We start from the raw sequence: 12,572 nt of genomic DNA on the forward strand, positions 1-12,572 counted from the left end.
ATGGACGCGTTTCCACCATCTCAATATTCACGTAGACGCACCTATTAACTAGAATCCATCCATCTCGAATCTATTATAGGGTAGGAATGTTTACCACCGACCTATCTTGTAAAAGACCTATCCTTACGGTGTAATAAGATAGTGACCTGTGATCTGTTATTTCTGTCTCACATGTTCTGGGGTAGCCGATTCCCTCCAGCTGGACGTAACATCGATATCAATAAGCATATGCGTCCGACCGAATTGATCAAACTTCGCTTTATAAACGTGTTCGTCCGTCTTCCGTTTGTTTTCCCCATACGTAGAATCGACCTGGGATTAAACTTCAACCCTATTTAGAGCTGCTTGGGCAAACTGCTGGCAGCGCCGAGTTAACCGACCCAACTTTTGTATTGTCGCAACCACGCCAAAATGTCGAAAGCAGCCTCGAGGGCCTTGATGAAGGCTGCCAAAGCCGCAATCGACCGGCAGAAATGGGAGGAAGCACGAGATGCTGCCTTCAAAATCGTCCAGGCCGATCCGAAACAATACGTGGGGTACACCCTAACCATCCAGACCATGCGAGACCGGAATCCTCAAATCTAACCAATATCTCTCTCCAACGGCACACAGACACCTCTATCTCGGATTGTCCCAATTCCGTCTCCACGAGGTCAAAGATGGCGAGAAATCATACCGTGACGCGATACAGCTGAACCCTTCCGAAGCACCAGCATGGCAAGGCCTAGTGCAGTTGTACGAGGAAACCCAACAAGTCAACGAATACCTGGATGCTGCGACGGAGTTAGCCGTCATTCTCATGCAAAAGTGAGGGCGCGGACCTATATCGTTGATTTACGCTCTCGCTAATCAGCAGCGTAGAGAGGATCGGGCAAAGTTCGATGGCTTGATAAATAAAGTCTTGCAGTTCGTTGAAGCTAGAGGCACACGAGCAGAGGTATGCCTTGCAACATCTTCGGATTGTAGGTCACAAGCTCATACTGGTTGCATATATACAGCAAAAGAAGGCCTTGAGTTTACAGCTTCCGGAGAGTCCCATATACCAGTATCTTGAAGCATCACCCACGCACGCTCCACCTTCCCCGGATATCACGTATCGAAGGCTCGCCGAAATTATCGAGGCCGAAGAGAAGGAACTTATCAATAGCCAGATAGCTGCCCGGAAATCCCGTTTGGGCGCCACCGAGAGAAGCGTGACCGTTCAAGTGAAACAGGAGGTTTGGAAAAAGTCTCCCGTAAGGCCATTCTCCTTATGAAAACTTGGACGACATTCTTTGACACTAGTACGATCGGTAGTTGCAAGATTTATACGCAAAGATCATCGATTGGACGAAGGATGATCAAGTAAGGCGAGACACAGAAGCCAAGCAGCTTAAACTCGGATACAGCTACCTCGAAGTCCTCAGAGCGGCAGAGAAACCCGAGCAACGCGACAGGGTACTGGAATGGGCGAAAGGAATCGTGATTCTCAAAGTACCGTACGAACTTGCCTGGAAGCTTGAAATAGAGTGGCGGGATGTTGACAATATCGGTCGGTGACCTTTTTTTTGGAATTCCTCGCGCGCACCGTTTCTGAACGATTTCTAGGCGATTATGACGTTACCGTTCTCAGGAACTATGTTGACCTGTTTCCGAACACTGGCCTCGCAACCCTACTCCGAGCATTCCTCGACTCGGAAATATCACCCTTTCCGGTCGTCGAGCCTGAGGAACAGGAGGAAGACGAGGGAGGTGTTTCGCTCATCCAAGATATCGGACCCGATGAACGTCTCGACTTCATTATTGTACGGTACCCCTGAATACCCTACTCGGTCCGCGGAAAGCTAAGAAACCTCAAAGGATGGTTTGGATAGGGAAAAAACGTCCATTCTTGGCCACCGAATACTCGGCGAATATTACCTCCTGCTGAGCGAGTACGAAAATGCGGTTGACGTATGTCGGAAAGGCCTTACCGCCGTCGCCAGACAGGCCCAAATTAGTGGCCTAGAATTCCAGAAGTATAAAGTCTGCACCCTTGAAATGACGTCTCCGGAAGGCTGATTTCGGTTTGCTCAGGAATACCGATGCTATTGCAGTTCTCCTTGCCACAGCGCTGGTTCATTATCAGGCACCACGGCATCACAACGAGGCGACCGCCTCCTTTAAAGATGTTCTCACGCGGAATCCCCAGAATACCGGTGCCCTGATCGGGCTTGGCCTTATCCTTGAGGACCAAGGCGAATTTGAACAAGCTGCAGGGTTCTTACGGAAGGCACTGCAAAGTAACCCGGATAACCTAAAGGTTATTTCTGAGGCCGCATGGTGTGAGGTCCAACAAGGCCATTACGACTTGGGCATCGGAGAGCTTCAGGGATGCTTGGAGCGTATAACCGGGGTCGATCCCCAGTCGAGGGATCTCAAGGCCCAAGTTCTGTGGAGAATCGGATCGGCCCTATGGGATTCGGAACCCGGGAAGCGGAGCAGCCGTGAAGGTGCATACTATTACTTCATGCAAGCTTTGAGGAGTAATCCCAACTTCGCGCCAGCATTCACAGGCTTAGGTATATACTATGCCGACATTTCCGGGGATCTCGAACGAGCCAATAAGTGCTTTCAAAAGGCGTTTGAGCTATCGTCAGGGGAGTATGAAGCTGCAGAGCGACTGGCCAGGAATTTTGCGGATACGAAAGACTGGGAGCTCGTCGAAATCGTGGCGAGGAGAGCTGCCGATGCGGACAAGAAGCGGACAACGGTCGGGAAGGCTGCATCATGGCCCCAGGTTGCGCTTGGTGTCGTAGAACTGGTATGTTTTGTATGATCATATAGTCCGGAATTGCGCAGCTGATAACGCATAGAACAACTTGAATTACCCGCTCGCAATCCAAGCCTTCCAAGCCGCATTGCGAACCTCTCCCAAAGATGTTCACTCATGGATCGGCCTCGGGGAAGCATATTCCAACTTGGGAAGATACATAGCGGCGACCAAAGCATTCAAACAAGCACAAACCATCGATCCCGACAACTGGTTTATCACGTACATGATGGCTAATGTTGAGCTGGAGCTCGGAGAATACGATAGCGCCTGCGACGGCTATCGCGCGGTATTGTCAAAGCGCCCGGATGAATTCGGTGTCATCATGGCCCTTACGGAAGCGTTGGTCGCAGCCTCTTTCAACAATCTAAACACTGGGTTATTTGGCAGAGCCGCAACCGCAGCCAGGGAGGCCTTGCAAGTTGCCAAGCAGCTTGTGAAAATCAACCCAGCGGCCTTTAACCTGTGGAAGGCAGTTGGCGATGCATGTTCGGTCTTCTCGTGGGTTCAGAGCCTCCTTGGCGAGTTTCCTGCAGATGACGTTTCAGAGATCCTCACCACGAATATTGACAAGGCTGAGTTCAACATTTTATCCGAGACGGATGGTGTTGGAGCCTCAACTCTTGATACCTACGACGATTTACCACTGCTTGAGAAATGCCTCCTCGCGAGTATCCTAGCATACAAACGGGGCATATACGCATCCGCTGAGGACCGACACGCCCACGCCGTCGCATGGTACAACTTGGGCACCGCTGAGTATCGCGCTTTATTGTGCCCGGAAGATCGTGCCACAAAATACCGAAAGGCTGCCATCACTTGTTTCAAGCGAGCAATAAAACTTGAGCCTGGAAACAGTGACTTTTGGAATGCATTGGGGACCGTTACGTCCGACGTTAATGCCAGAGTTGCCCAGCATGCGCTTGTGAGAGCGTTGAATATTAACGAAAAGGTCGGTGCTCCAGACGTCATACAATAGGCTACATGGCTGACATGAGTTTATAGAACGCTCGTATCTGGACCAATCTCGGTACATTGTACATGCTTCATGGAGATTATCAACTTGCGAATGACGCTTTTACACGCGGACAATCCGCGGACCCGGATTATTCCCATGCATGGGTCGGCCAAGGTCTGGTAGCCCTTGCTACCGGACAAACAAGGGACGCCCCGGGGTTATTCGAACATGCATTCCAACTTTCAGCATCGGAAAACTACTCCAACCTAGTCAAACTACAGTTTGCGAGCACGACATTCGATGTACTGCTCGAGCAACACCGCACCGATTCTTCGCTGACAAGCCTGCTGAACCCCATGTTCGCATCTCACCAGCTGATTCAACAGAAAGCAAGGGATCCGATATCGCTCCGGCTTGCTGCGTTGTACGAAGAGCGGGCTGGCGACTTCGAAGGCGCTGTGGCGAAGTTATCGCAGGTCTGCGATATCCTGGAGGCGAAATACGAGGAGTCCGAGGCGGCTGAAGATTTAATCATGTATGCGCAAGCAACTGCAGACAGGGCACGACCCTATCTTGGTCTCAAGGACTACGAGAATGCGATCGAAAGCGCAGAGTTGTCATTTACCCTTTCCGAGGGCCTGGAAGTTTCAAAGTGCAGATTATCAGCACATCTTACGGCGGGTCTGGCGTATTATTTCACCGGCAAGATTGATGAAAGCTTGGAGATGTTCAAGATTGCGTTGGAGGAATCGAAGGAGAATCCGGATGTTGTGGCGTTGTTGGCGCAGGTTCTGTGGGCCAAGGGAGGAGATGATGAGCGGGAGGTTGCGATGCAGCAGTTGATGGGGAGTATCGAAAAGAATCCAGAGCATTTGTTGTCGACGATGCTGTTAGGAGTTATCGGGGCCTTACAAGGTGATGAGGCGATTGTAGAGTCCGTGATGGAGGATCTGGAGATGGTGAATGGTGTTGGGAAGAGGTCGGATGAGGATGTAAAGAAAGTGAACAAGTTGCTATTAACTTTGGGAGAGATTTCGGTGAGTGCTTACGAAGGACGCTGTAGTAGGTCTTTTGCTGATAAAATCATTTATAGGGACGGAATACATCGCCTATCTGCACAACAGCAATTTTCCTCAACCCATCGAATAGTGCGGCGTGGAAATCGCTCGCCGATACGTCCGATGAGCCGTTCCCGGCGAACATGGCGTTGGATTTGGCATTGTCGAAGGCGATGCCGGATCTTGATGACCTTTGCGAAGCGCTCGAGGCCAGCGGGACTATCGATCATGATCAGATGAGTTTAGTGATCGCACCTTGGAGGGTAGAGGGGTGGAAGAGGTTTGCACAGGATGTTGGGGCGTAGTATGGGCTTTGTTAGTAGCTAGTAGTGCTGTGGAGGGCTATGTGTAATTATATGACGAACAGGTCTCGTGGACCGATTACTGGGATAAATCCTTGAGGTACCCTGGGGAATGTAACTGAAAAAGTACATGTGTTTCTAAGCTACGGGATATCTTCAACAGGCAATAGAAAATGCAACAAGTTAACAAGTAATACGTGTTGACGTTGACAGGTATTCGTAATCAAAATTCGCAATTCAAATATTCGCGCTTCTGCTCGCTGACTTGACCGACAAAGAAAGAAAAAAAACCAACTGCGAGAATCAATTTACCAACAAGAAACTTTGATTAAAAGGTAATCTGCACGACATTCTGCGGTAACGTCTTCTGTACCCTCTGCCTTACAGCCTTTAACTCGACCTTCTTCAACACAGCTATAGCACTACCCAAGAACATCGCTTCTGATAATTCTTCCTGTCCTCCCTTTAACTCCAGCGTTGCTTTCGAAGAGGATATACTGATCCTTCCTATTATCCTTTTGCTTCCTGGTGTCCTTTGACTTTTCGGCGGAGAACAAGTTAGCACGAACGTCGGATGCGGCGGCCTCGTGTTCTTCGGTACACCCTTCGGAGAGATTGGCGGTGTCGATGCGGTTATTGACTTTTGCCAACGATAGGAGTTACCGGATGGTGTGGTGAATTTTGTACCCTTCGGGTGGAAGTATTTGTGGGAGGATAGTGTGATTGTTTGTTTCGCTGGAACGGTGTCGAGGAGGATCGACCCTACTTCCTCTTGGACTCGGTCGTTGTTGTCGTCTTCACCGTTACTTAGGGTTTCGGAATGAAGTAGGATATGGCTTCCATCTTGTCCTTCATCGTCGTCGTCATCAGCCAATGTAAACGACGACCCGGCAAGAGTCTGAGCATCCACATCCGAACTTGAAAACGTCGTAACCGTCTGGCGCCTCGGTTTTAAAAACGATATCGAAGTAACCGTTTGCCCTTCTGGAGTCTTCAAGATGGTGTTTTGCGTAGATTCGTCGAAGTGGAGGACGTACGCGGGTTTTAGATTCGAATCGATGGTTTGAAGGGAGTGACGGTATTCCGGTGGTGAGCCGTCGGAGAGGGGCGGGAGAAGGGTTTGGGAACGGTAGATTGGGGTTATGGGGTTCTGGGGGCTCGGGGGAGGGTAGGAAAGTTCGAATTTGGTGGGGTGGGAGGATGGAGTTGGGGTGTAGGGTGGGAGGGCGGATGGTTGTGATTGGGATGGTGACGATAGTTGGTTCCGTAGGAGGTTTGAGGGAGCGGAGAGAGTTATCAGCATGTCTTGATACATCGTTGGATGTAGATAGAGGTATTGGTCCGAAGTTATGAGAAGATGGTAGAGCAGGTATTTCTAATTGAAGAGTGGTGCGGAAGTCGAGACTGGAGATTCTAGACGGTTGGAGTCAATTGATGAATTTATATTTGATCGATTGCGGGCACGAGACAATTGATTTATTGACGATTGATAAAAGGCGAAACTCGAGGGAGAATGAAGCCATTTATATACACAATCCAACAAGGCGACCATGGCTCGATCGTCATATCACAGGCCGAGGGATTGCATACGTATATCAGCGATTACGAAAGCTCTTCATCGAAACCTCGCCTCGGACGTGCACGCTATATTTCTTATAAGCTTACGGTCAACTGCGATATCCATGGCCCTCCGACTGCGAAATTACATAATCGATTGAACTCTGGCCGAGGTATATAAAATCGGGATTGTGTATACAATCCATCAGTAGGATCCTAGGGTTTGGGAGTTGCGCGTACAGCCCATCGATGCATCATACCACATTAAGACGATCTCAAGCTTAAGCTTTTTGAATTGATACGGTTCCAAGAGAATTGGCGGAGCTTGGCTTCGAAACTTTTCCGCCGGTTTCGACGAAAAAGAAGCTTGCCGGTGCTTTGGTGGAGGAGGACGGCCTGGTAGATGATTACGAAATGGCCGGTTACGTATGTTTTAGGAGCGAGGTACCTATAACTTTTGTACCGCGGGTAGATCCATGGATCTATGCAATAGTTCGGACGGACATCGAGCGTTTACCCATCCTGGCGAAAGCCTTTTCATTATGATTAATACCAATTCATTGTATTGGCGCAAGGTGGAGTGTGGTGTTTTTCTCCCTTTTGATTCTTTACTTCGGCAAGCGGGTGTCTGTAGACAGAGCCAAGATCATGGATATTGTGTAGACTCCACACGTGGGGTGCATGGGAGCTGACTCACATACCATCTCGTGTGCTGGCCTGGCAGTATTGCGAAAAAAACATTCAAGGAAATGTATTCGAACATGCGCGTTCCGGACAGGGCGGTTATAACGTTATACCACGAAGAACCGACATCAACCTTCGCCTGGCCTGGGATCCAAAGTCTCGAACAACACAAATTACCACTCTAGTTTGAGGCTCGTTGAAATATAAGGTTGGTGTTCTAGACACTTTGGGACCCAGGTTTCCGATTTGTGTAACCGTTTATGGCTTATCAATTCCTGCAGGATCGTCTCGATCTCATCGGATCCACTTTCTCGGAGATTCCGGGTTGGCGGGGTTTACTTCAATCGATTGTAACATCGTCGTAAGATGTTCCGTCGACTCCAAGTTATAATAACTTACGGCGCATCTATGCAGATGGACGGCTAATTGTGAGGCCGAGAATGGAACCGAGTAGTCCAAAGATATCGGTTAACCGCCGATTCCATTGACTATATTACGGACGATAGGAATCGAAAGATAGGAGCTTTATGTGCAATCTGTGGGTGTGTGTGGAGCTCAAGGCCTTGTGACATTTTTTGAGCTTGAGATGTGTTGTAACGAGGTTAGCTCGCCGTTGCCGCGGGGATCGGCCCAGTGTGAAAACTGCCGAACCGAGTAATTCCCAAACAAACCTTGTTGAACCCAGCTTTCACAACCTGGACTGATAACTTGAACCTACCATCTTCAACAATCATTCTACGTCTGTATCGTTTTATCAGTCTCGTCACTGGTCATTTCATCGCGTCTTACTAAATAATATACACGCTATACATCTTTTTTTTTGCCACCCTATATACTTCCGAAGTCTGCGCATGAGCGTAAGATAACTCTGCGACAATGGTCCGCTTAACCTTAAACCAAACGACCCATGAAGAATGGCTAGCACAGAACTCGGTCTTGTCTTCGAGCTCCATTACGAGCACACCGCGAAGCCAGGTCGATGTAGACGATACAGCCTTCTTTAGCTGTGACGAAGAATCTGTTCACGAGCTAGTCTCGGGACCTACCCGCAAGCCAGAGCTACCAAACGATCCTTCTTCTTCTTCTCATGACGAAGAAAACGACAAGAGCACTTTGCCAGCAGACGTCAGCGACGACCTCTCAGCTGAGGAGCCTCGAACACCTTTTACACCTCGTGCTCTGCCGATGAGCGATGACGAAGATTCAGAGGATGATGTTATCTTCGGTGGATCTCGCAGGACCCCATTCGTCCTCGGTACCAGGACAACTTCACAGAAAATACCAGAAATACCAATTGCCGTCGACGAAGATAGCGACGACAATGAAAGCGAAGCTGTTCTCGAGAATAACAGCGAAGATAGCGATGGCTCTGAATTCATGCCTAGTCCGCCTCCCCAGAAAGCGAAGACTCCAAGAACGCCATTTAGCATTAGTAGTCCTACAAAACTGAACAGAACTTCGTCAAAGCCCGTCCCGGCCTTCCTACGGAGACTGCAGGGCATCCAGAAAGAACTACCAGATAACCAGGTGCTAGAAGAAATCCAGCCTAGTCCTCGGAAGCAAAGGCCACGCATCAGCTTGAAGAGAGACCCTAGTCTAGCAGTTGCATCTTCACTGCCGTCGTTATCCAATGATGAGATCGGTACCCTGAGTAGAGAGATGGGAGACCTGGCTGTGGACGAAGACCATGTTCTTGAACAGTATGTATATTCTCCCTAACACGAAATCCAGGAACCCAAGACTTAGTCTCGAGGACCGTTCGTGCGTTGGCCCAAGGCTAACATACTGGAAGTACACCAAACAGATTTAAACGCCCACCGAAGATTGTGCAAAGAACATCTTCCAAAATCTTCGATCTCTCTGACTCCGAGTCAGAAAGCGAGATCGAAGAACTGTCGATACCTTCCTCCAACAAAGCCTCATCCGCCCCCAGACCGAAAACAGCTGCGACCCCACGAACAACCTCAAAGTCTGGTAAACCTCTCGCACCGAAGACGGTGGAGAGGTTACGAAAGAAGGAATTCGAGCAGAAGAAGGACAAGATCGCAAAGGACTATCTGAAACTTTTGGATGATACTGTCAACAATGGCGCGGTTGAGAGGCTTACTGCCGCCACAGGTGGAATTCAACTTGTTTGGACTAACTCCAAACAAAGCACGGCCGGGACATGTCAGACGATCAGGTACAGCGCAGGCCTAGGTGAAGATAATCCCTCTGCCTACTTCTCCTGCGTAATCACCTTGGAGTCCAAAGTCTGCGACGACGTTGAGCGAGTCGAGAGCACATTGGCTCACGAGTACACACACGCCTGTGTTGATATTCTGGAGATCGATCGCAGGCAGCTCAAGAATGAGGGGCCACATGGAAGGCTGTTTAAAACTTGGGCTAAGAAAGTCGGGAGGGCCATGAACATCGAAACACCGGAAACCTGTCACAGTTACGAGATTAATTACAAATTCGAGTATCAGTGCACGATATGCGATCGAATCTACAAGGCACATAGCCGGAAGCCGGCTTGGACAACATCCAAGGGCTGCGAGCTTTGTAAAGTGCCATTGGTCCAAATCAAGCCGGTACCCCGAACTGCTAAGGGTACCACGCCTTACCAAGCCTTTCAAAAGGAGACATTCGCGAAACTGAAGCAAGACCTCCCACCTGGTACGCCATTCAGCCTGGTAAAGATGCAGAAGGAAGTGAATAGACTTTGGAAAGAGGAGAAGTCCAGAAACGAGCCTGGGACTGCGGACGCTGGGAGTCCCCTGAAGGGATTCGGTGAGAACGAAACGATCTTGGCGAGGTTTGAGAAACTTGTCATCACGATTGACGATTGAGGCTATAATAGTGTGTCATTTGGTTGCATTTCACGATCTTTATAGTCCCCAGCATGTATGTGGAGTTTTGCGGTTATGGATAGAACGGTTTAGTCACGGAATGATCCGTTTAGCGCTAGAGCATTTAATTCACACTTCTCAGCCTTAAGTCCTCGCTCTCCTTCTTTCATTCTATTTATTACATGCCCGTCCACCGAACCAGAAGAGTCAACCGCGGTATCGTCACCAGGCCTTTCCATCCATCGCTGATGGTAAACCGATAAAGTTATAAGGGACGTAAATAAATGATAGTTGGTGGCTACTAGTAGGTTTAAGATGCATTGGTGTCGTAGGCAGGGACATGCAGTTCTGCTATCTTTGCCCTTCTTCCGACCATGACCAAATCCTCGTGGTATTGTTCCACAAGAGTTGCAATTGAGGGTCGGCCATGTTGCAATTAGAGTAGACGGATGTATTAAAACCCTCGCGGCGTCTTTTCAGTCGATTGAGTTACAGCTTGACCGAATTTCTTTGTGGAAATGTAATGGAAAGCCTAGGATCGATGTAACCGATTGACGTTCCCCGGAACTATATTTTGCAAGTTGACGTGACATTAATGTTGAAGTTGAAGTCCATCCTAAACGGACAAACGGTGGCAGGGGAATTGCATTGTTAACTTGATACATGGTTGGCCGAGGATCTCCGTTAATTCGAATATTCGGGCATGTTGGCAATATCAATAGCTTCCGGGGCGATATCTTCGACCGAAACTTGATTAATCGAAAGGTGTTAAACAACCAAGCCGCTTTTGATGAACTCGAGTCCGAGACTTATTTACGTAATTTACAAGTATCCGATATAGATATCCCCATGTATGGCTTCAAAACGACCGAGGGAATTCAGGCGGCGGATTATCCGGCGGCGGCCAGGAATCAAACCCTCCCTCCTCCTCCTCCCTACCGTGACTTATATTGTCCCTTTCCGACCTCTCGGCATCCAACTCTTCTGCATTCTTCAGGGCAGTCCTTAGGATGAAAAGGACAGTCTGCCGTTCCCACGCCCTGATCCTTTTCACGGAATCCGGGTGCTTATCCAAATATTCCTTCAAACCCTTCTCGCCGTAGTTGTTTCCCACCATGCTGCCCAGCATGTAACCGCCCGTACCCAGTCCTCCGAAGGTAATCAAGTTCTTCGCAAACGAAGGCCTAACGGCCGGTGCGAAGTTTGTTATCAATTCTTCCCTTCCGTCGCCGAAACGTACCGTTGCGCCGGTCCTTTGCATCGCTCGGAGATTTCGGAATGCGATGCCCCTACGACGGGCTATGAATATTGCGGCTCCAACGCCGAGGCAGAGTCCGATAGTCGAACCGGCTCGTGTGTACTCTCTGGCTTTTCGGCGGGATTGGCCTAGGACCCTTAGGTCTTCGTTCGAAAGGCCACTGTGTGCATGGTTAACGGTCGGAGACGATATTCGGTATGCATGACGGGTTATGGTACCTGTGGAGTATGTAGTCCTGCAAGCTATGCACGGCCTTTTCATCTTTACGCGCCCGTTCGCCTACGGCCATCATAAATTCGCAAACGTCTTTCAAGCCCATGGTGAAGGTTGTAGGAAAGCACCGGGCATTCCACGCGATGAGGGGTGTTCAATGTTGGTTTGTTTCTATAGCTACATTGGAGGATGTTGGGGTTTCGGGGAAAGCTGTCGTCAACCCTGTCAATGTTATCTCGCTTGGGCGCCCCGACCCGCTTTGTGGAGATATCCGACGTCATTTCTAAACCATATTTCTACACAAGCTTCTAAATTCTCAATTTACTTTTAAAAATCGATTGTATCTTTGGCTGCTTAGTTTGCATCGCGAACCGGACCTGATTACTTGTTTATTAATTACTTTTTTGATTTTATTTCAAGAATGTCATCACTGAAACAAATATACAAAACCTACATCGAAGCTATAAACGACCGCAACTGGGCCCTCGTCACAAGCTTGGTCCACCCCACAGTTATTTGGAACCAAAAGCCTTGCCCAGCGGAAGAATACATCACCTTAATAACTCGAGCTACGGATCCTGCCCCGGATTTAAAATTCCATATAGATCTTTTAATTGCCGAGGATGCTGAGGACGAGCGGATGGTTTCAGCACGACTGCTGATTAGAGGTACGCCCGAGCGAGAGTTCCTAGGGCTCAGACCAACCGGGAAGAGCGTGGAGGTTGTGGAGCATGTGTTTTATAAGTTCGTGGAAGGGAGGATAAAGGAGGTTAAGAGTGTGATTGATATGGAGGGATTGAGGAGTCAGATGTTCGAGACAGCGATATTTGTACAGTGAATGTTTTTGAAAGTTTAACTTTGCGGTTGGTGGTTCACATGGGATTTTGAGGGGGAAGGCGGCTGCTTGCCGGTTGATCGTT

General features: G+C 49.0%; 5 protein-coding genes across 5 annotated transcripts; 3 read left to right on the forward strand and 2 right to left on the reverse strand.

Moving 5' to 3' along the window:
* Positions 1-411: 411 nt before the first annotated feature.
* On the forward strand, positions 412-5,112 carry DFL_008647 (uncharacterized protein; the record flags this gene model as incomplete). The annotated part of the gene is made up of 11 exons (XM_067638408.1): positions 412-536; positions 613-807; positions 862-937; positions 999-1,235; positions 1,297-1,531; positions 1,588-1,784; positions 1,840-1,997; positions 2,056-2,782; positions 2,835-3,743; positions 3,797-4,786; positions 4,843-5,112. 11 exons carry the CDS (start codon positions 412-414, stop codon positions 5,110-5,112), a joined length of 4,119 nt encoding a protein of 1,372 aa, XP_067486299.1.
* Positions 5,113-5,437: 325 nt separating this feature from the next.
* On the reverse strand, positions 5,438-6,424 carry DFL_008648 (uncharacterized protein; the record flags this gene model as incomplete). Its single annotated transcript, XM_067638409.1, has 1 exon — positions 5,438-6,424. The coding sequence occupies one exon, from the start codon at positions 6,422-6,424 to the stop codon at positions 5,438-5,440; it is 987 nt and encodes a 328-aa protein (XP_067486300.1).
* Positions 6,425-8,226: 1,802 nt separating this feature from the next.
* Positions 8,227-10,181, forward strand: DFL_008649 (uncharacterized protein; the record flags this gene model as incomplete). The annotated part of the gene is made up of 2 exons (XM_067638410.1): positions 8,227-9,050; positions 9,143-10,181. 2 exons carry the CDS (start codon positions 8,227-8,229, stop codon positions 10,179-10,181), a joined length of 1,863 nt encoding a protein of 620 aa, XP_067486301.1.
* Positions 10,182-11,040: 859 nt separating this feature from the next.
* On the reverse strand, positions 11,041-11,758 carry DFL_008650 (uncharacterized protein; the record flags this gene model as incomplete). The annotated part of the gene is made up of 2 exons (XM_067638412.1): positions 11,041-11,599; positions 11,658-11,758. 2 exons carry the CDS (start codon positions 11,756-11,758, stop codon positions 11,041-11,043), a joined length of 660 nt encoding a protein of 219 aa, XP_067486302.1.
* A 315-nt stretch (positions 11,759-12,073) lies between these two features.
* DFL_008651 (uncharacterized protein) lies at positions 12,074-12,490 on the forward strand (the record flags this gene model as incomplete). The annotated part of the gene is made up of 1 exon (XM_067638413.1): positions 12,074-12,490. One exon carries the CDS (start codon positions 12,074-12,076, stop codon positions 12,488-12,490), a length of 417 nt encoding a protein of 138 aa, XP_067486303.1.
* Positions 12,491-12,572: the final 82 nt, after the last annotated feature.

Source organism: Arthrobotrys flagrans, assembly GCF_004000055.1.
Source record: "Arthrobotrys flagrans strain CBS H-5679 chromosome Unknown unitig_1, whole genome shotgun sequence".
NCBI lineage: Eukaryota > Fungi > Ascomycota > Orbiliomycetes > Orbiliales > Orbiliaceae > Arthrobotrys > Arthrobotrys flagrans.